The sequence below is a fragment of the Dreissena polymorpha genome, chromosome 6 (genome assembly GCF_020536995.1).
Source record: "Dreissena polymorpha isolate Duluth1 chromosome 6, UMN_Dpol_1.0, whole genome shotgun sequence".
Lineage (NCBI taxonomy): Eukaryota > Metazoa > Mollusca > Bivalvia > Myida > Dreissenidae > Dreissena > Dreissena polymorpha.
The window spans coordinates 58,163,979-58,188,174 of record NC_068360.1 but is presented as its reverse complement, the minus strand read 5'-3'; the positions used below and the strand labels follow the sequence as shown (position 1 = coordinate 58,188,174).

General features: G+C 37.9%; 1 protein-coding gene across 1 annotated transcript in view; it reads right to left on the bottom strand.

The window, feature by feature from the left end:
* LOC127835212 (propionyl-CoA carboxylase alpha chain, mitochondrial-like) overlaps window positions 1-24,196 on the bottom strand; it is a 55,510-nt gene that overhangs the window by 3,791 nt on the left and 27,523 nt on the right. The window contains exons 12-17 of the mRNA XM_052361535.1: window positions 21,730-21,805; window positions 18,747-18,857; window positions 15,397-15,499; window positions 8,532-8,634; window positions 4,027-4,179; window positions 2,190-2,408 (exon numbers count right to left, since the gene is read on the bottom strand). Coding sequence (XP_052217495.1) covers window positions 2,190-2,408; window positions 4,027-4,179; window positions 8,532-8,634; window positions 15,397-15,499; window positions 18,747-18,857; window positions 21,730-21,805 — 765 coding nt within the window. The remainder of the gene's footprint in view (window positions 1-2,189; window positions 2,409-4,026; window positions 4,180-8,531; window positions 8,635-15,396; window positions 15,500-18,746; window positions 18,858-21,729; window positions 21,806-24,196) is intronic.

The window sequence follows — 24,196 nt, the reverse complement described above, 5'->3', positions numbered from 1 at the left end:
AAATTTGTGTGTGTATGGAAAGGCCTTGTCCATATACACATGCATACCAAATATGAAGGTTATATCTCAAGGGACATAGAAGTTATGAGCATTTTTCGAAACCTAAACGCAGCTTTCGAAACCTAAACGGGGACCCTAACTTCAAGGTCAAGGTCACAGGGGAAAAAAAATTGTGCATATGGAAAGGCCTTGTCCATATACACATGCATACCAAATATGAAGGTTATATCTCAAGGGACATAGAAGTTATGAGCATTTTTTGAAACCTAAACACAGATTTCGAAACCTAAAAGCGGACCCTAAGTTCAAGGTCAAGGTCACAGGGGTCAAAATGTGTATGCGTATAGAAAGGCCTTGTCCATAAACACATGCATACCAAATATGAAGGTTACATCTCAAGGGACATAGAAGTTATGAGCATTTTTTGAAACATCAACCCAAAGTGTGACGGAAAGACGGACAGACAGACAGACGGACAGTCCGATCACTATATGCCCCCTTTTCTTCGAAAGGGGGCATAAAAAGTCACTTAATGGAAAAACGAAACTCTTGGTCATGGGGTTCTTAAAATATTTTTACATTCTATTAAAAGATAAGGTGCATATAACATATTTGACTAGAAATGGCGCGGCAGAGGCCGACGCGTATCCCCACGCCGCATGTTTGATCCAGGGGCGCCCCAAGGTTGGTAAAATTGTTGTAAAAGGCAATTTTGGGTGGGTGTGGCCTATGTGGGCAGGGCGCCCCAGGGTTGGTAATGGGGCCATGCATAGCTGAGATTGACCCTATTGTCATAAGAGAGGTTCAGTATCAATTTGAAGTGAATCGGTGTAAAAATTAAGAAATTATAGTAAAAGGCAATTTTGGGTGGGCGTGACCTATGTGGGTGGGGTGCCCTAGGGTTGGTAATTGGGCCATGCATAGCTGAGATTGACCGTATTGTCATAAGAGATGTTCAGTATCAATTTGAAGTGAATCGGTGTAGAAATGAAGAAATTATAGAAAAAGGCAATTTTGGGTGGGCGTGGCCTATGTGGGCGGAGTGCCCTAGGGTTGGTAATGGGGACATGCATAGCTGAGATTGACCGTATTGTCATAAGAGATTTTCAGTATCAATTTGAAGTGAATCGGTGTAGAAATGAAGAAATAATAGTAAAAGGCAATTTTGGGTGAGCCGGGGCGCCCCATAGTTGGTAATGGGGCCATGCATAGTTGAGATTGACCGTATTGTCATAAGAGAGGCTCAGTATCAATTTGAAGTAAATCGGTGCAGAAATGAAGAAGTTAATGTAAAATAACATAAAAAAATGAGTGAAAATCTCTGACCCTGCCCCGCCCCAACCCCCATAACTTTTGACCCAGGGGTCAGATCAAAATTCCGTCACTGTCACCGTCGCACATATGCTCATAGCTACCATGTATGTATGTTTCAAGCTAGGAGGAGCAAGGTGGCCAGGACGGACGGACGGACAGATGCACATCACCACAATATCCCCACTTTTTCTCTAAAAAAGTCATGGGTTACCTTGCATGTCTAAGGTTACCTTGCCAGTAAAAGGTTACTTTGTATGTCATAGGTTACCTTGCCAGTCTTAGGTTACCCTGAAAGTCTTAGGTTACCTTGCCAGTCAAAGGCTACCTTTCCAGTCAAATGTTACCTTCCATGTCTTAGGTAACCTTGCAAGTCTTAGGTTACCTTGCCATTCAAAGGTTACCTTGCAAGTCAAATGTGTCCTTGCATGTCTTAGGTTACCTTGCAAGTCTTAGTTTTCCTGGCCAGTCAAAGGTTAATTGCATGTCTTGGGTTACCTTACAAGTCTTAGGTTACCTTGAAAGTAAAAGGTTACCTTGCAAGACTAAGGTTTCCTTGCCAGTCAAAGGTTACCGTGCATGTCTTCTTTCCTTGCAAGTCTGAGGTTTCATTTCAAGTCTTAGGGTACCTTTGGTTATGCTGCAACTCTTAGGTTATGTTGCAAGTCTTAGGTTAGGTTCTTTGGTTACCTAAATAACCTTGCAAGCCTTTGATAACCTAGGTAACCTTGTAAGTCTAAGATGACCTTGGTAACCTTGCAAGTCTTAAATGACCTTGGTATTCTTGCACTTCTTAGATTACCTTGTAAGTCTTAGCTTACTTTTCCAGTCTGAGCTTACTTTAAAAACGTCAGTTAAACATTTTATTAATAGCTCACCTTGCCACTCTTGGCCACTACAAGGCTGTTCTGCATCTTCATTGCCTCAAGCACAGCCACCTCCTGACCTTCCGCCACACTGTCACCCACACTGACACTGACTGACTTGAGCACACCGGGCATTGGAGCCAACACGACAGTGGACGTGTCCAGGGTCACCTTCTCTGGCATGTAGTCATTCAGCTGGGCCACTTGCTCATCCATGATTGAGATCGGGAACTGAGAATAAAAGTTCGATTGTTATTGTTATCAGCTTGTGTTGCGAACTTTTTTTCTTTCAAAGTGAGAGCTGAACAGAATGAAATTACCTCATGCAAATATGAGAAATAACTGTACAAATGTTCTACTATAGGGATTGTGAACTGGGAATGAGGGTTCAGTTGGATTTCATTTGCTAGCATTGTTAACATTTTTTTCTTTTAAAATTGTAACTCGGCCTGGTATCATGAACATTTTCAATCTTTGAGCTGAAATCAGAAGATAAGATTGGGTCTGCCCACATGCTATCTCAAATTTCAGCTTTAAGAATATGCACATAATTCTCCTCAAACTCAGGGTTGAGTCAGACTCAAAACTAATCAAGATGTGTTTGTGAAACACTATGTCCCCCCCCCGATATATTTGACTTTTGACCTTGAAGGATGACCTTGACCTTTCACCACTCAAAATGTGCAGCTCCATGAGATACACATGCATGCCAAATATCAAGTTGCTATCTTCAATATTGCAAAAGTTATGGCAAATGTTAAAGTTTGACGCAAACAAACCAACAAACAGACAGGGCAAAAACAATATGTCTCCCAGTATAGACTGGGGGACATAAAAATACAATTGAACATAATATTGAGCACAATAATCAAACTCAGCTAAAAAGTTTAGATAAATCATCACATTTAAATTCATGGATGTGTTTTAAGAAACACCTAAGGAGAGGAAAATGCCCTACCCACCTTTCAGGCTCCAACTTAACTCTTCATGTGCATATAGATCAAGCAACGGGAATAACTATTTGTAAAATAATTTTGACATTAAAAGAGAGGAAATCAGCTGAAAGGAGAAAAAATCACACCCCTAAGAGTAATGACATGATAAATACCAAACTGAACAAATTTTTTCTCACACATCTATGTATAATAAATGTCATTTTGTAATTGCACTTTTCCTCACATATCACAGTATAATTTTGTCACAATGGATAGAAGACAGATGAGAACAAGAGCTGTCTCCATAGGATGACATATGCCCCCAATAAACGCTTTGATAGAAGTTATTGAAATGCACTAAGTGACCCCGTGACCTAGTTTTTGACCCGGCATGACCCATATTTGAACTTGACCTAGATATTGTCTAGATACAACTTCTGACCAAGTTTGGTAATGATCGGATGAAAACTACTTCAATTAGAGAGCAAAACACCATGCTAAATCCTTGAAATGCACTGAGTCACCCTGTGACCTAGTTTTTGACCCGGCATGACCCATATTCGAACTTGACCTAGATATTGTCTAGATACAACTTCTGACCAAGTTTGGCAAAGATCGGATGAAAACTATTTGAATTGGAGAGCGGACACGAAAAGTGTGACAGACTGATGGACAGTGCGAAAACTATATACCCCTTTTTCTTCGAAAGGGGGCATAAAAATCCACATTTCACTTTAATTTATACCAAATAAATATAAATAGTGTATTTATATATACATATAATAAAAACTGTGGGCTGAAAACTGAAAGCGTTTTATATCTGTCAGTAATTACATGATAAATACCAAACTGAAAGCATTTTCCTAACACATATATGTGCATTGTGTAATAATTGTCATTAATTGCCCACATACCACAGTTCCATGGTATCTGATTCTGTATCTATTTCCACCCAGTCTCTCTGTCAGCTGGATGAGATGGGACTGCCCGTCCACTTTGATGTCCATCAGGGGTGTTGAGAACGAGATTGTGTCTGCGACCTTGTACACACGCTCACCAATCTGGACCTGTGTATGACACAAAAACACAAAACTTAGTTGTGTTTGTACAGCAGAGACACTTTGCATGAAGCTTAGAAAAAAATCTTCTTTAAAATCATGAAAATAAGCATAATAAAACAAGAGATGTGTTTGTCAGAAACACTATGCCCCCTACTGAGCCGCTTTGATTTATTATAAAACAAGAGTTCCGCGGTCGGAGATGACCGCATTGAAGCCGGATTTTTGATTTAAATGACAGGAAAGTACCTTTCGTGTTTTTGTCAATGCAATACTTAAATTACTGAAATATTGTTCAAAGGTCAAAATGAAATGTAAGTACTTTTCAAGGCATGAGCAAACCTTGTGTTATGTTTTGAATACATATTTACATCCAAGGTCACAGTGACCTCGACCTTCAAATGAATGACCTTGAAATGACCAGTGGTCATCTAAGTGTGCTTGCAAACCTTTACGTCAAGTTTGAGATTCTAGGTCCAAGCATACCAAAGTTACAACAATTTTAACATTTTAACATTTAAGTTCACAGTGACCTTGACCTTCAAATGAATGACATTGAAATGAATGACCTTGAAATGAACAGTGGTCATCTAAGTGTGCTTGCAAACCTTTACGTCAAGTTTGAGATTCTAGGTCCAAGCATACCAAAGTTATAAAAATTTTAACATTTTAACATTGAAGGTCACAGTGACCTTGACCTTCAAATGAATGACATTGAAATGAGCAGTGGTGATCTTCTAGTACTGGCCAACCTTTATGTCAAGTTTGAAGACTCTAGGTACAAGCATACCAAAGTTATAACATGGAATAAGAAGTTTAACATTTTTACCTACCAAAGTTATAAGAACTTTAACATTTTTACATTCAAGGTCACAGTGACCTTGACCTTAGAATGAATGACCTTGAAATGACCAGTGGTCATCTAAGTGTGCTTGCAAACCTTCATGTCAAGTTTGAAGACTCTATGTCCAAGCATACCAAAGTTATAACAATTTTAACATTTTAACATTTAAGGTCACAGTGACCTTGACCTTCAAATGAATGACATTGAAATGACCAGTGGTCATCTTCTAGTACTGGCCAATCTTTATTTCAAGTTTGAAGACTCTAGGTACAAGCATACCAAAGTTATAACATGAAATAAGAACTTTAACATTTTTACATTCAAGGTCACAATGACCTTGACCTTCAAATGAATGACCTTGAAATGTCCAGTGGTTACTTACTAGTTCTGGCCAACCTTCATGTCAAGTTTCAAGACTCTAGGTCCAAGCATACCAAAGTTATAACAACTTTAACATTTTTACATTCAAGGTCACAGTGACCTTGACCTTCAAATGAATGACCTTGAAATGTCCAGTGGTTACTTACTAGTTCTGGCCAACCTTCATGTCAAGTTTCAAGACTCTAGGTCCAAGCATACCAAAGTTATAACAACTTTAACATTTTTATATTGAAGGTCACAGTGACCTTCACCTTCAAATGAATGACCTTGAAATGACCAGTGGTCATCTGTTAATCCTGGCCAACCTTCATGTCAAGTTTGAAGACTCTAGGTCCAAGCATACCAAAGTTATACCATGAAATAAGAACTTTAACATTTTTACATTCAAGGTCACAGTGACCTTGACCTTCAAATGAATGACCTTGAAATGACCAGTGGTTACTAACTAGTTATGGCCAACCTTCATGTCAAGTTTCAAGACTCTAGGTCCAAGCATACCAAAGTTATAACAACTTTAACATTTTTTATATTGAAGGTCACAGTGACCTTGACCTTCAAATGAATGACCTTGAAATGACCAGTGGTCATCTGTTAATCCTGGCCAACCTTCATGTCAAGTTTGAAGACTCTAGGTCCAAGCATACCAAAGTTATACCATGAAATAAGAACTTTAACATTTTCGAGCACGCCGCCACCCCGCCACCCCGCCACCCCGCCACCCCCGCCCGCCCGCCCGCCCGCCCGACAACATCAATCTATAAGCCGAGATTTTTTCGAAAAAAATCCGGCTAAAAATTATCATTTGGCAGGTTCAGATAATTTTTACAAGGGGAAGTAATATTTTTTAAAGGGATATAATACAAATATTACTTCCCTTGTAAAAATGATCTGCACCTGACAAATGATAACAAGGGCTGTTTGTAAATCATGCATGCCCCCCATATGGGCTGTCAATTGTAGTGGCAGCCATTGTTTGAATACGTTTTTTGGCACTGTGACCTTGACCTTTGACCTAGTGACCTGAAAATCAATAGGGGTGATCTGCGAGTCATGATCAATGTACCTATGAAGTTTCATGATCCTAGGTGTAAGCTTTCTTGAGTTATCATCCGGATACCATTTTACTGTGTCAAGTCACCGTGACCTTTGACCTAATGACCTGAAAGTCAATAGGGGTCATCTGCGAGTCATGATCAATAAACCTATGAAGTTTCATGATCCTAGGCGTAAGCGTTCTTGAGTTATCATCTGTAAACCATTTTTCTAAGTTGAGTCACTGTGACCTTGACCTTTGACCTAGTGACCTGAAAATCAATAGGGGTCATCTGCGAGTCATGATCAATGTACCTATGAAGTTTCATGATCCTAGGCATAAGCGTTCTTAAGATATCATCCGGAAACCATTTTACTATTTCGGGTCACCGTGACCTTGATCTTTGACCTAGTGACCTGAAAATCAATAGGGGTCCTATGCGAGTCATGATCAATGTACCTATGAAGTTTCATGATCCTAGGCATAAGCGTTCTTGAGTTATCCCGAAACCATTTTACTATTTCGGGTCACCGTGACCTTGACCTTTGACCTAGTGACCTATAAATTAATAGGGGTCATCTGCGAGTCACGATCAATGTACCTATGAAGTTTCATGATCCTAGGCAAAAGCGTTCTTGAGTTATCATCCCGAAACCATCTGGTGGACGGACATACAGACGGACATACGGACGGAGCGACATGTGCAAAACAATATACCCCCTCTTCTTCGAAGGGGGGCATAAATAGAAATTACCTCCCTTTAAAGCTTGTTACTTCCCTTGAATTTGTTTTTTTTACCTTTGACCTTAAAGGATGACTTTGACCTTTCACCACTCAAAATGTGCAGCTCAATGAGATACACATGCATGCCAAATATTAAGTTGCTATCTTCAATATTGCAAAAGTTATGGCCAATGTTAAAGTTTTCTGACGGACAGACAGACAGACAGACAGACGGACGGACAGCCAGTTCAACTGCTATATGCCACCCTACAGGGAGCATAAAAAGCAAATACCAGCTGGAAATTAAAGATGTTCATTTTGTTTTATCAAATTAATAGTTTGAACTCATTAAACAACTACTTTCCTAAGTTTGGAAAAGACAGCCAAAGACCCTTTGGCGCTCACCTGAGACCCAAACAACCTTAAATGATCCAAATGGTTGGTGTTCAAAAGTTTTCATTATAGACATGTAAGGAATAGCTGCCCCCAATCCCTGGATGCCATGTTTTTCAAAGGACTGTAAACATTTGTTAAATCTGCAGAGATATGGCAAAATAAATACTCTGAGAAAGTTTTATGATTGGTAAAAACCTTTCTAGGGTGTTCAACATATTTCAACACAGCGATATATACAATTATAGAATACTGCTCTACCCCATGCGACCATGTTTTCCAATAGGCCTTAACCGCTTTCAAACTCGGCCAAGATATAATAAAGATAAATGTTCCAAGCAAGTTTCATTAAGATAAAATGCTTCTTCTTTAAAAGTTTGATACAGCCATATAAGAATAACTGCCCCAACCATTTTGTCATGCTTTTTTTAGGGACTAAAACATTTTAAAACTGCCAAGTAATCATAATGACAAATGTTTTGACTTTTGAAATTTTCATGACAATTACAAAAGCAATGTGACTTCAGGAGTGTTCACCATATTACACTATAGCCCTATCAGAAAAACTGCCCCAAAGCCCAGAACAATTTCTGAACTCAGCTGATACATTATTATTTTTATTAGAACAAACTTTCTAAGAAAGGTTCATGATTCAATTTGGTAAAAATATGTGACACCTGGAGTGTTCACAAGCTTAGTCTTAAATTCTACCTAATACCCTAATTTTTGCCCAGCTTAAGATTTGGTTGAGATAAAATTGGCACCCATGTTTTGACAACATTTCATGATAATAAATGAGGCCTCTTGAAATGGAAATGATGAAAACTGACGGCAAACAAACAGTAATAACAAAAGCTTATGACGAGCCCCACGTGCTCAGGTAATGTACAAATAAATGTATAAATTAAAATATTTTCTGACACCAAATATGAACAAGGTTGTAAATGGTTGAAATTGTTGAATGTTGCAAAGATTCACAAAACGCACCTCAAATTTGTTATCTTTCGTTGTGACATTCAGTTTCACATCTTCATTATTTAGGTGCACTTCAAGCTTCCATGATGTAGGCAACTCTGTCTTCATTGGGATGCTAAAAAAAAACAAGCAAATTCGTTGAATTTATATCCCCCGCCAATATGCTTCTGGACACAAAAGTGTTATATTTGACACTCAAAAAAGTAATTTTTAAAGATACAAAGGGCCATAACTCCATTATTAACAGATGGTGTACAATGCCATTTGGCGTGCATCATCCTCTTATCCATATATATATACTCATACCAAGTTTCAATAAAATCCGCCAAAGCACTTCCAAGATATGGCTCCGGACAGACGGACGGACGAAAAGACGGACGGACAGAGCCAAAACAATATCCCTCCGCCGATGGGGGGGGGGGATAATTAAATAAATACAAATTTAGGCTTACTATGGAATAAAATGGGGCAAAGTGTCATTACAGATTAGCCTGTGCAGTCCCCACAGGCCAATAAGGAACGTCACTATTGTTTATAATGTTTTTTTTGTTGAATAAATTTCTTCTTAGCAAAAATACAAATAAGGTGGAAAGTGTGGTCCCTGATTAGTGTGGCTAACCTGAGTCAACACTTTATGCACATGCATTTAACCTTGTTTTCTATGGTGAGCTCATGTAGAAAAATAAATTACAGCAACCTACAACTCTCAAAGTCAAAATCACATAAATGCCATAATATTATTGATGATCACATTCATAACGTAACCCACTTGACCGTCAACTGATACACAGGATTTGTCCGTTGATCTAGAGAAAATTCTAAGCCAGTTGAAGGAATGCATTGAGTGCATTTCTTCTTTGATTACAAAGTAAGCAGTGTTTTTTTTCCACCATTTTGGGAATGGAGCCAGGTCCCTTTGAATTTGGAAAATTTGCGGCATTTTTACTAAAATTGGGAAATTAGTGTTTTTGCTAAAAAATGCTTCGAAATTGACAAAGTGTTTTATATTATATTTACTAAAGTTAAACTTATATAGTTGCATGGAAGTTGACCCTTTCAGTGCGGGAACCGAATTTTAAAGGCCTTTGCAAACAGTTTGGATCCAGATGAGACGCCACAGAACGTGGGGTCTCATCAGGATCCAAACTGTTTTATATTCTGATAGTATTCTTTGAAAAAAATCGATGAAAATGCAAATTTTAGAAATTCAGCAGACGACATTTAAGCAGATGACAAATTTCCCAGCATGCAAAGGGTTAAACACCATTTGGGAAAAAATATACTCTTTTTCAATTGGGAATGGGGCCACATACGGGACCTGATTTAGAACACACAAAAAACACTGGTAAGTTACGTGTTCAAAATAGCCACAGATAGACACTCATTGGGCCACATACGGGACCTGATTTAGAACACACAAAAAACACTGGTAAGTTACGTGTTCAAAATAGCCACAGATAGACACTCATGGGGCCACATACGGGACCTGATTTAGAACACACAAAAAACACTGGTAAGTTATGTGTTCAAAATAGCCACAGATAGACACTCATGGGGCCACATACGGGACCTGATTTAGAACACACAAAAAACACTGGTAAGTTACGTGTTCAAAATAGCCACAGATAGACACTCATGGGGCCACATACGGGACCTGATTTAGAACACACAAAAAACACTGGTAAGTTACGTGTTCAAAATAGCCACAGATAGACACTCATGGGGCCACATACGGGACCTGATTTAGAACACACAAAAAACACTGGTAAGTTACGTGTTCAAAATAGCTACAGATAGACACTCATGGGGCCACATACGGGACCTGATTTAGAACACACAAAAAACACTGGTAAGTTACGTGTCCAAAATAGCCACAGATAGACACTCATGGGGCCACATACGGGACCTGATTTAGAACACACAAAAAACACTGGTAAGTTACGTGTCCAAAATAGCTACAGATAGACACTCATGGGGCCACATACCGGACCTGATTTAGAACACACAAAAAACACTGGTAAGTTACGTGTTCAAAATAGCCACAGATAGACACTCATGGGGCCACATACGGGACCTGATTTAGAACACACAAAAAACACTGGTAAGTTACGTGTTCAAAATAGCTACAGATAGACACTCATGGGGCCACATACGGGACCTGATTTAGAACACACAAAAAACACTGGTAAGTTACGTGTTCAAAATAGCCACAGATAGACACTCATGGGGCCACATACGGGACCTGATTTAGAACACACAAAAAACACTGGTAAGTTACGTGTTCAAAATAGCCACAGATAGACACTCATGGGGCCACATACGGGACCTGATTTAGAACACACAAAAAACACTGGTAAGTTACGTGTCCAAAATAGCTACAGATAGAAACTCATGGGGCCACATACCGGACCTGATTTAGAACACACAAAAAACACTGGTTAATTACGTGTTCAAAATAGCCACAGATAGACACTCATGGGGCCACCTACGGGACCTGATTTAGAACACACAAAAAACACTGGTAAGTTACGTGTTCAAAATAGCCACAGATAGACACTCATGGGGCCACATACGGGACCTGATTTAGAACACACAAAAAACACTGGTTAATTACGTGTTCAAAATAGCCACAGATAGACACTCATGGGGCCACATACGGGACCTGATTTAGAACACACAAAAAACACTGGTAAGTTACGTGTTCAAAATAGCCACAGATAGACACTCATGGGGCCACATACGGGACCTGATTTAGAACACACAAAAAGCACTGGTAAGTTACGTGTTCAAAATAGCCACAGATAGACACTCATGGGGCCACATACGGGACCTGATTTAGAACACACAAAAAACACTGGTAAGTTACGTGTTCAAAATAGCCACAGATAGACACTCATGGGGCCACATACGGGACCTGATTTAGAACACACAAAAAACACTGGTAAGTTACGTGTCCAAAATAGCCACAGATAGACACTCATGGGGCCACATACGGGACCTGATTTAGAACACACAAAAAACACTGGTAAGTTACGTGTTCAAAATAGCTACAGATAGACACTCATGGGGCCACATACGGGACCTGATTTAGAACACACAAAAAACACTGGTAAGTTACGTGTTCAAAATAGCCACAGATAGACACTCATGGGGCCACATACGGGACCTGATTTAGAACACACAAAAAACACTGGTAAGTTACGTGTTCAAAATAGCCACAGATAGACACTCATGGGGCCACATACGGGACCTGATTTAGAACACACAAAAAACACTGGTAAGTTACGTGTTCAAAATAGCCACAGATAGACACTCATGGGGCCACATACGGGACCTGATTTTGAACACACAAAAAACACTGGTAAGTTACGTGTTCAAAATAGCCACAGATAGACACTCATGGGGCCACATACCGGACCTGATTTAGAACACACAAAAAACACTGGTAAGTTACGTGTTCAAAATAGCTACAGATAGACACTCATGGGGCCACATACGGGACCTGATTTAGAACACACAAAAAACACTGGTAAGTTACGTGTTCAAAATAGCCACAGATAGACACTCATGGGGCCACATACGGGACCTGATTTAGAACACACAAAAAACACTGGTAAGTTAGGTGTTCAAAATAGCTACAGATAGACACTCATGGGGCCACATACGGGACCTGATTTAGAACACACAAAAAACACTGGTAAGTTACGTGTTCAAAATAGCCACAGATAGACACTCATGGGGCCACATACCGGACCTGATTTAGAACACACAAAAAACACTGGTAAGTTACGTGTTCAAAATAGCTACAGATAGACACTCATGGGGCCACATACGGGACCTGATTTAGAACACACAAAAAACACTGGTAAGTTACGTGTTCAAAATAGCCACAGATAGACACTCATGGGGCCACATACGGGACCTGATTTAGAACACACAAAAAACACTGGTAAGTTACGTGTTCAAAATAGCCACAGATAGACACTCATGGGGCCACATACCGGACCTGATTTAGAACACACAAAAAACACTGGTAAGTTACGTGTTCAAAATAGCTACAGATAGACACTCATGGGGCCACATACGGGACCTGATTTAGAACACACAAAAAACACTGGTAAGTTACGTGTTCAAAATAGCCACAGATAGACACTCATGGGGCCACATACGGGACCTGGTTTAGAACACACAAAAAACACTGGTAAGTTACGTGTCCAAAATAGCCACAGATAGACACTCATGGGGCCACATACGGGACCTGATTTAGAACACACAAAAAACACTGGTAAGTTACGTGTTCAAAATAGCTACAGATAGACACTCATGGGGCCACATACGGGACCTGATTTAGAACACACAAAAAACACTGGTAAGTTACGTGTTCAAAATAGCCACAGATAGACACTCATGGGGCCACATACGGGACCTGATTTAGAACACACAAAAAACACTGGTAAGTTACGTGTTCAAAATAGCCACAGATAGACACTCATGGGGCCACATACGGGACCTGATTTAGAACACACAAAAAGCACTGGTAAGTTACGTGTTCAAAATAGCCACAGATAGACACTCATGGGGCCACATACGGGACCTGATTTAGAACACACAAAAAACACTGGTAAGTTACGTGTTCAAAATAGCCACAGATAGACACTCATGGGGCCACATACGGGACCTGATTTAGAACACACAAAAAACACTGGTAAGTTACGTGTTCAAAATAGCTACAGATAGACACTCATTAATTTTAGCACATGAAGGTTTATCTCTGTTGACCACTCAGTGAAGAGACATTTATGACCACTGAATTAGGTCGACCTACAAAGAAGCTTGAATGTATTTTCTCAAACTAGGTAGAAAAGTAGCCCAAAATATATGATGAAAATCATGATTATGTTTGCAATATATGAAGTTTTGTATACTTGACAATCACATATGCCTATTCTCCCAAAGCAACGGCGAATGCACCTGTTACTAACAATATAAGGGCCGGCTACTTTTCTCCAAAATATCAATTTGAAACAGCGCAAAAAAACTTATTTTTAGCTCTCAGTAGCTTTTTACTTTGAAAATCTAACTTATTATGGCGAACACTACCATATGGAAGATCAGCTTGGAACATGTGGTTTGAATTAATTCCTAAACAAAGCATGTGTGGATTTTATTTTTGTCATTTAAGTATAGACAAAGTTTGTCCTACATCAGTGTAGATTTAAACATGAATAAAGAACACAAGACACTTATATCAACAAATACCAATATTTATCCTGTCACATGCCTTTAAATCAGCCCGATAACCAGGTAACCTAATATCCCAAAAGATATTAGGCTAGATGACCACGTGACCTCGAATATCCGTTAGTTGCTCTCCGCGCATGCGCACGCCTGTACTATTTTCTATTAACAAAATATACTTGTTTTCAATTTAAAAAAAACAACAAAATACATGTAAAGCACTGTTTGTTTAAACATTATAATTTTAACAGCATAATTTCGTCTTTGTGTGTTGAATTAATAACGATTGACTCGATTTCTGTGTTGTTTAACAAGATGGAAGCTAGCTGAAGCGTTTTGCATGACGTGACGTAACAATGTTTTTGTTCGCGCGTGTTTTTTCCCATATTAAATATTTAAACACAAAATACTCGAAAACTAGATATTTAAGAAACATTTCAACGAATGTGACAGGATAAATAGAATAACAGGTTGGTGACGTGGATGGAGAATGGTTTCTGGCTCGTCGGAGGATCTTATCGGGTGAGCCGAACTTCCTCCGACTTGCCAGATTCTCCATCCACGTCACCAACCTATTATTCTCTATTTATTTGGAAGGTTGATATGGCAAAATGCAAGTAATGGTGTTATTTTGATGTTGACATATACTTAAGCAAACATTCAAAGCAATAATCACATTCAAATTAAAGATTGAAACTGTATATGTCGTACATTTTATCCTGCTTAATATGTATAATGTTACATTACAATCCTGAGAATGTGTTTTATGTTATTTTACTTAATAATATAATGTTTAATCATTATGATGAACCAAAATTAAGTGGAACATGCAGACTCGTTGCAATATCCACTACCAACTAAATTCTTTTCGTGCATGAGAGCAAATCCCTTGATAAACAGTATTATCCTTAAAAAATAGATAATCAAGTGTAGGTTTATTGTTTTAATGCATTGAAATTCCTCATATCCATACACCTATGAAGTTTCATGTTGAAAATTGTAACCTATCTGAGATATGGCCCTAAAAAGTTACATCATAAAAAAACAACACAAAGGGCAATAACTCTTGTTTAAAAAGTGTGGGGTTAGGATTCTTGTGCATCGCTCGTCTCCTAATTTATACCTATGAAGTTTCATGTTGATATCTTATATAGTTTCTGAGATATAACCCGGATAAGGTTGTGACAGAAAGACGGACAGAATTATGGACAACAAGAGCTATCTCCATAGGATGACATATGCCCCCGATAAACGCTTTGATAGAAGTTATGAGCATTTTTCTAAAACTATACGCATTTTTTTTAACCTAAACGCGGACCCTAAGTTCAAGGTCATAGTCAAAAGGGTCAAAATGTGTGTGCGTATGGAAAGGCCTTGTCCATATACACATGCATACCAAATATGAATGTTACATCTGAAGCGACATAGAAGTTATGAGCATTTTTCGAAACCTAAACGCAAAGTGTGACAGACAGACAGACAGATGAACAGACAGACGGACAGACAGACAGTGCGTTTTACTATATGCCCTCCTTCAGGGGCATAAAAAGACAGAGGTACATCAACAGCAATTCTTTATCCCTCCCTACCAAATGGCGGGGGATAAGCCAAAGACGAAAAAGAGGAAATGTGTACAAACCGTGATTGATTCTTAAAGCTTCTTGCAATCAGCTGTTCCTTGGCGTATAATGCGGCTGCCAGTGCAGTCAGCTCATGCTTCTCAGTCTCGCTGAGCACTTTACCTGTAAGAAAGATAGGATTTTTATATGAGATGCGTCATGCAAATATGGGTCTTTTGCCATATGAGGCGAGGGTTGCTCCAGACCAGCCTGCGCATCTATGTAGTTTGCAGACCAGTCTGTGCATCCACAGTTTGGTCAGTAACTACTCTGTCCGCATTAAGTAATGCAAGGTTTCGTGGTCTTATTAGTGGACAGGGTAGCTACAGACAAGTCTGCGCTTCAACATAGTTTGGTCAGTAACTACCCTGTCCACTATTAAGTCATGCAAGGTTTTGTGGTCTTATTAGTGGACAGGGTAGCTTCAGACAAGCCTGCACATCCACGTAGTTTGGTCAGTAACTACCCTGTCCACTATTAAGTCATGTTAGGTTTTGTGGTCTTATTAGTGGACAGGGTAGCTTCAGACAAGCCTGCACATCCACGTAGTTTGGTCAGTAACTACCCTGTCCACTATTAAGTCATGCAAGGTTTTGTGGTCTTATTAGTGGACAGAGTAGCTTCAGACAAGCCTGCACATCCACGTAGTTTGGTTAGTAACTACCCTGTCCACTATTAAGTAATGCAAGGTTTTGTGGTCTTATTAGTGGACAGGGTAGCTTCAGACAAGCCTGAACATCCACGTAGTTTGGTCAGTAACTACCCTGTCCACTATTAAGTAATGCAAGGTTTTGTGGTCTTGTTTATGGACAGGGTAGCTTCAGACAAGCCTGCACATCCACGTAGTTTGGTCAGTAACTACCCTGTCCACTATTAAGTCATGCAAGGTTTTGTGGTCTTATTAGTGGACAGGGTAGCTTCAGACAAGCCTGCACATCCACGTAGTTTGGTCAGTAACTACCCTGTCCACTATTAAGTCATGCAAGGTTTTGTGGTCTTATTAGTGGACAGGGTAGCTTCAGACAAGCCTGCACATCCACGTAGTTTGGTCAGTAACTACCCTGTCCACTATTAAGTCATGCAAGGTTTTGTGGTCTTATTAGTGGACAGGGTAGCTTCAGACAAGCCTGCACATCAACATAGTTTGGTCAGTAACTACCCTGTCCACTATTAAGTCATGCAAGGTTTTGTGGTCTTATTAGTGGACACGGTAGCTTCAGACCAGACTGTGCGAGTCAACAAGCTTGCCTGAAACAATGCTGGCTGCATACAACATAAGACCCATTTTTGAATTATGCAGCTTTTTTGTTGACAATATTAAAACAAGATGTGTTTGTGAAACACAATGTCCCCCTATATGATGTTTGACCTTGAAGGATGACCTTGACCTTGTGAAGAATGACCTTGACCTTGACCTTTCACCACTCAAAATGTGCAGCTCCATGAGATACACATGCATGCCAAATATCAAGTTGCTATCTTCAATATTGCAAAATTATTCATAAAATAAGTGATTTGGGCCACATATATTTGACCTCTGACCTTGAAGGATGATGTTGACCTTGACCTTTCACCACTCAAAATGTGCAGCTCCATGAGATGCACATGCATGCCAAATATCAAGTTGCTATCTTCAATATTGCAAAAGTATTTATAAAATAAGCGATTTGGGCCACATGTATTTGACCTCTGACCTTGAAGGATGACCTTGACCTTGACCTTTCACCACTCAAAATGTGCAGCTCCATGAGATACACATGCATGCCAAATATCAAGTTGCTATCTTAAATATTGCAAAAGTATTCATAAAATGAGCGATTTTGGCCACATATATTTGACCTCTGACCTTGAAGGATGACCTTGACCTTGAACTTTCACCACTCAAAATGTGCAGCTTCATGAGATACACATGCATGCCAAATATGAAGTTGCATCTTCAATATAACAAAAGTTATTGCAAAATGTTAAAGTTGGCGCAAACAGACCAACAGACCAACAGACAGGGCAAAAACAATCTGTCCCCCACTACTATAGTGGGGGACATAAAAATGTATGCTACCACTTCATAATTTTAAGTTTCAGATTGCTTGGAAAACATAAGCAGGGTTGGATTTTCGTTGTTTCTTTGTCACTCAAATTGGTGTGTTTTTTTTAATTCAAATCTTATTGCACAAAAATTTAGTATGTGTCAATTTATTTTTTAAATTGCGTGATTTAATTGCAATTTTAAAAGCGCAACTTTCAACAACAGAGATTTTTTTTACTTTGAGAGTAGCTTTGAACATTTGTTGGATTATTTATAGGTGGAAATTCAGATTCTTTGACTCAACAAGTCTTAAAAGCATTCATATTTAACATGAAAAAAGAGAGTAGGATTAGTTGGGGTAAGAAAACAGATAGCTTTTGTATTTTGTAGAGTTGGTGGTAGCTTTACCGGCGGTCAAGCTTATATATGTATTTTGATTTCTTAGAACAAAGCTGGCAAGCATTTATTGATAAGACCACTGTATTCAAAATGTACTATTCTTGATTGCTCCAGCAATTTGAATAGCATTATGGACCATGGCTACCTTTCATGAAGTGTACTTGCGTTTTTTTAAGAATATAATAATATGTATTTCAAAACGTCATGTTTTTTTATTAGTGCCAATGCTTCTGGACTTCAATAAGGAGATTTTTTACATGAGATTCTTATCACGTAAAGTATTATATATGGGTATATTATAAACAAAAGCTATGTTTGTGACACGAAATTCCCCCTTCTGCACATTTAAACAGCACCCTAGCTATTTAAGAGAAAAATTGTCCAAGAAAAAGTCCAAGGCCCGTAACTTTGTCAAAAATCAATGGAACCGAACAAAATTCTAACTTCATCTGTACGTATTTTGGAAGACTCACATACCAAATATAAGATAAAATATCTAAAAGTGTTTTGAGAAAAAACTCTGGAAAACGGTTCATAGAGAAGATTTCTAAGTACAAGGCCCATAAGTTCCCAAAAATCAATTGATCGGAATGAAACTCACATTTCATCTGTAAGTCATGTAGGTAGACACACATACTAAATATCAGCTCAATATCTGAAAGAATTTTGTAAAAAAACTCCAGAACTTCGCCAAAAATCAATGGACTTAAACAAAACTCACACTTCCTCTTTCTGTAAGGTAGAGTAAAACAAGAAACACTATGTCAATATCTGAAAGTGTTTATGATTCAAATCCAGAAAATGAAATGCCAGACGGACTGACAGACAGTGAGACTGCAACATGAAACCCTACTGGAGGCGAACAAAGTTGTTACAAAATGAATAATTCTGCAACTAATTAAATGTATTGTATTAAGTAAACAGTCACTCAAACATGGTCCTCACCTTGGAAACCGTCTGGGAAAGTTTTCTGAAGATATTTGGTTGTGATGTCTCCAGCAACAAACGTTTTCTCTGTGATGATGTCTCGAAGAAGAGGGATATTGTGAGTCACACCTGCAGACAGAAAGAATGCAGCCACTTGACAGCCAGATGCAATAATTTAACTTTTTGGAATACATCTTCTGATGTGTTCTTGAATTAAATATATCAATGTTTTTAAAGATTTAATATAAAGCTGAAAATGAATATTATGTGGCGATCATATTATTTTTTTAATGAAAAGCTCAAAATCAATACTGCAGGTATGTGTTACGAGCAATTAAATATGAAACATCAAAATTTCATCATAATCCCAACCTTAATATAATTGGTGTATTGAAGTGACTGAAATATAACACAGATTTGTTTTAATATTTATTTATTATTAGCATCCACCCAATAGTATTGCATGGTCTAGTGTGTTTCATTGAATAAACTATCACACAGTCAACATCACTAGTTTTCAATATTGACTGGAATGAAGTATCAAACATTTAGACTGTTTTTTCAGGAGTCTTAAGTTCAACAACTCTGCATTACTTATCAAATGTTTTTATTTTTTCATTAAATATCTCGCAATTAGATTTTTATTTCATGAGGTATGTGGTGTATGAGTGAAGAACAAATGGGAATGATTACCCGTCAGGCTCAGGTTAAATTATAAGTTTCAATACTTTCACCCCAGCCGAATGCCAATTTTTGTTTGGACTGCTTTTTAATAACTTTCGAACAACAAGAGATGTGTTTGTCAGAAACACAATGCCCCCTATTGTACTGCTTTGAAATAAAATGTCAATATATCATTTGGCAGGTTTAGAAATTATCTCCCTTTTAAAGCTTGTTACTTCCCTTGGATTTGTTTTTTTTTACCTTTGACCTTTAAAGGATGACCTTGACCTTTCACCACTCAAAATGTGCAGCTCCACGAGATACACATGTTAAAGTTTTCGGACGGACGGACGTACTGACGGACGGACAGTTCAATTGCTATATGCCACCCTAAAGGGGGCATAAAAAAAACCTATACATAACTGTTCAAATGTTTAATGATTTCATTAAATATCTTTCAACAAGATTTTTATTTCATGCGATATGTGGTGTATGATTGGAGAACAGAAGGAAATGATTTCCATCAAGATCAGGTAAAATTATAAGGTGCGATAATTTCACTCAAGCCCTGCTTTTTAATAACTTTCTAACAATAAGTGAATAACCTGAATGTCAGTGTAACATTCAAGCTGTTAAACAATAGAAAACTTTAAATAAAAATTCAATAAACTAATATAATTATGATTGAATGATGTAAGGACTCCAAACTTATAGAGAGCTCCGCTTGTAATACTGTTTCTTGGCTTCCATCCAATTGTCCGCAATTTATCTGAGTGACAGTTTAGAATATTACAATAAAATAAACAAATATCCTCAAAGATTCAAAATGTGTTAGTAGGAAAAAAGATGAAGAGGACGTTAATAAGACAACCATCTCATGTAGCGGTCTTGCACACAGGACAAGTAAGCACAGGGACTGCAGAAAGCTTAATTACTGTTTTTGGACACACTCAATTTTTGGACACAAGTTTTTAGAGAAAAAAACACTATTTTTGATAACTCTTTATTTCTGGACATGCAGATTTAAACTAATAATTAATGGCGATCAATTTTCTGACATTTATATGACTCTGGAATTGTATCATAATTTTAACACACTGTGTGTGTTTATGTGGTGACAATCAGAACATGTGATTGCAAAATAGGATGATGGTGATAGGTTGACATAGGCATAATAACTATTTAAAAGGTATTTAGCCATTCAAAAGACGATTGTAAAATTGATTAATATTTTTAGAGATGTTAATAGTTTAACTGGGTGTTAAAAATGAAATCTTGTCATAATTTTATGCAAAATGATTCTAAAGTATGAAATAGTTCAAAATTTATTTGGAAACATTGGTAAAATATAATATAACACGACAAACAATACTAATGTCAAGCAATATGGTCCCCTACCGGTAAAACTTCACCAATTTCAGCAATATTTCTAGTCTATTTGTTGCCATAACAACCAGAATTCTTGACATAGGAACAAAATGAAAAAACGTGCATAATCTCCATATTGCCATCTTTCATGAAAAAATATGAACAACTTTTAAAGTTATCACAGGATCCACCATTTTCAGCAATATTTCTAGTCTCTTTGTTGCCATAGCAACCAGAATTCTTGACGTAGGAACAAAATGAAATGACATGCATAATCTCCATATTCTCATCTGTTCATGTTTCAAGTTTTTGAAGTTTCAAATGTGACAGACTGATAGACACTCAGAGCGCAAACCATAAGACCTCTCCGGTTACACTGGTAGGGGATTAATAAAAAACAAGAGGGCCTGAAAGGCCCAGTCGCTCACCTGAGATAACAAGATATTATTGGGACAAATCTTCTGACCAAGTTTCATGACGATCGGAAAATTAATGTGGCCTGCTTGTAGAGTGTTAACAAGGTTTCACTATATCCATGTAAGGAAAAATGCCCCGCCCCCTGGCAGCCATGTTTTTCAACCAACTGGCAGCATTTTGAACTTGTCCAAGATATTATTGGGATGAATCTTCTGACCAAGCTTCATGAAGATTGGACAGTAAATGTGGCCTCTAGAGTGTTAACAAGATTTTACTATGGCCATATAAGGAAAATTGCCCCGCCCCTTGGCAGCCATGTTTTTCAAGCCAACGTAACCATTTTCAAACTCATCCAAGATATCATTGAGACCAATCTACAGACCAAATTTCATGAAGATTGGACAATAAATGTGGCCTCTCGAGAGTTAACAAGGCAAATGTTGACGCCGAACAACGCACGATGGACAAAAGGCAACAAATTGTGGGGGAACAGCAAAAACTCAAATTAAATCAAACAAATTCCTCAAGTTCTAGTACCTCTGAGTAGACTCACCTTTGATCACGTAGGAGTCCAGAGCAGTAACCATGGTGTTCAAAGCCTCTGTTCTAGAAGCTCCATAGGTAACCAGCTTTGTGACAATAAAACAAAAATAATTATCACTTAGTTTTACCCCAATCTAACAAAAGTGCTCTCTGAAGGATTCACTAATGACAAATATGGATATTATCTTCTTCATAAAAATACAGAATAAAAAAAAGCTTCTAAAAGCTTCTGGCATCAGTTGACATCCCTATTTACTTTACAAGCCAGGTTGGTTAGTATGGACAACAAGCATTATGACGACTTGATTTGTTTAAAGTAATAAAGACCGATAGTGTTTTAATACATTACAATCTTATTATCGAATACTTCATGTCTTTTTTTAAATGCAATAAATTATTATGAAAACTATTATCTCAAATATGTAAGATAACATGTTGAATTGTTTAAATATTGTTTCTTGATTTTTATTTTAACATACAATGAATTCAAACAATGAATTCAAATCAGTAACAAGGGACAAAATTGTCACAAAACAAGGTTTTCAATTTGAAAAAAAGTCACATGGGAGACAACTCAAAATGTGCATTGTTAATTATTGATCCTAGTTAACCCCCTTGTGTAAAATTCTAGTCGTGGCGACCTTGATTTAAAAGTCTAATAAAGGGAGACAATTAAAACATGCATTATAACTGATTGTCCCTAGTTACTGCCCTGTCAAATTCAATCTATTTTCTCAAAGTGCGACTTTGACCTTGGAGATATCGACATAATTCTTTTGCATGACACAACGTCCAATGATTGTGAACAAATGTACGGAGTAATTTAAAAATCTCACAATGAATGACATAGTTATGGCCCCGACAAGATAATTTATGACCATTTTTGACCTTTGAACTCAAAGTGTGACCTTGAGGTTGCAGATATCGAGGTAATTCTTTTGCATGACACACCGTCTAATGATGGTGAACAAATGTGCCAAATGATTTTAAAATCTCACAATGAACGACATAGTTATGGCCCGGACTAGCTTGTTCCACCCGCCCGGGGACATTCACCAATCTTATAACCAGTGTTTTTCCTTCGGAAAACCTGGTAAGAAACCCTCATAGAATTGAGATTTATCAATATAATTTAAACTTTTGAAATAAAAAAAGGTCTGCCATTGCATGTTACTTCATTATATTAAGTTTTTTAACCCTTTCCGACTCATAAGCAAAGTGAAAATGGCTTTGTGCAAACAGCATAAAACCAGAATTTAGTAAGAAAAATGTCCTTAATCAAATGTAAACTTAACTTTCTTGACACTACAAATGAGTCAAAATACGTATCTAAGTGGTAAAGGGTTAATAGCAGTCAGCACAATACGGCGATACATTTGGACAATACACAGCAGTCATACCATATGGGACAAGCCTATTATGTGAGAATGAACGCTTTGTACGAGTACAAATATATCACAGTATTATACAAAATTAAATAATCTTTTTATTACATGATTGTTATATTCTTCCAGTTTGCATTTTGATGTTGAACATATATAACAGGGTAAAGTTTCCGCAACAGCACCAGCCCTCATGCAATATAGGTTGTGAGATGTTAGTTGTAAACATTGTTTTCTATAGAAATTTACGCTCTCAGCTTATTTGGAAAGTTATTTTTAGTATGTTTTAAAGTGGGACTCCCTATTTTATACTTAAAACACAATATAAATTAAATCAATTTTCTTTAACCCATTCATGCCTAGCATCTAGAAAAAAGGCCTTGGCAAACAGTGTAGACCCAGATGAGACGCCGCATGATGCGGCGTCTCATCAGGGTCTGCGCTGTTTGCTTAAAGGAATTTGTGTAAGAAATATTCTAAATATAGAAATAAATATATTAGACATCCCTAATTTTGGAAATAAATTGATCCAGTTTAGAAGGATGGGAAAGTCCACTAGGCTAAAATGGGTTAAGGTTATGTGTGGAGTGGACTCTTTTGTAAAACTCTGACAGTCCCATAAAGAATTTGTTGGTGGCAGAAACCTCATATACAGGAGAATATTGGAAGAGAAAGTAGTAAAAAAATGAAGCCAGCTGATTGGATGGTATAAATATGTTTATGCTAAAACATCCAGGAAATTAAGAAGACTAGAAGGCAAAGGCCAACTTACTACCGCAATTTCTGAATCATTATAATTGAGTATCGCACTAGGAAAATGGGGTTTAATGCATGAGCTTAAAGTACCATACCACCAGATAAGCCTGAGTAGTCCCCACATGCAAATAAGGAATGACACTTTCATTGTTTGTTTTCTATAAATGAAGCCTCCTCCAAGCAAAAATCCAGTTAAAGTGGAAAGTGTCTTACCTAATTAGCTGTGGGTACTGCACAGGCTTATCTGGGACGACACTTTACGCACATGCATAAAACCATGTTATGCCGGAACAAGGATCAACTAGTTTTTGACCTGGCATGATCCATGTTCGAACTTGG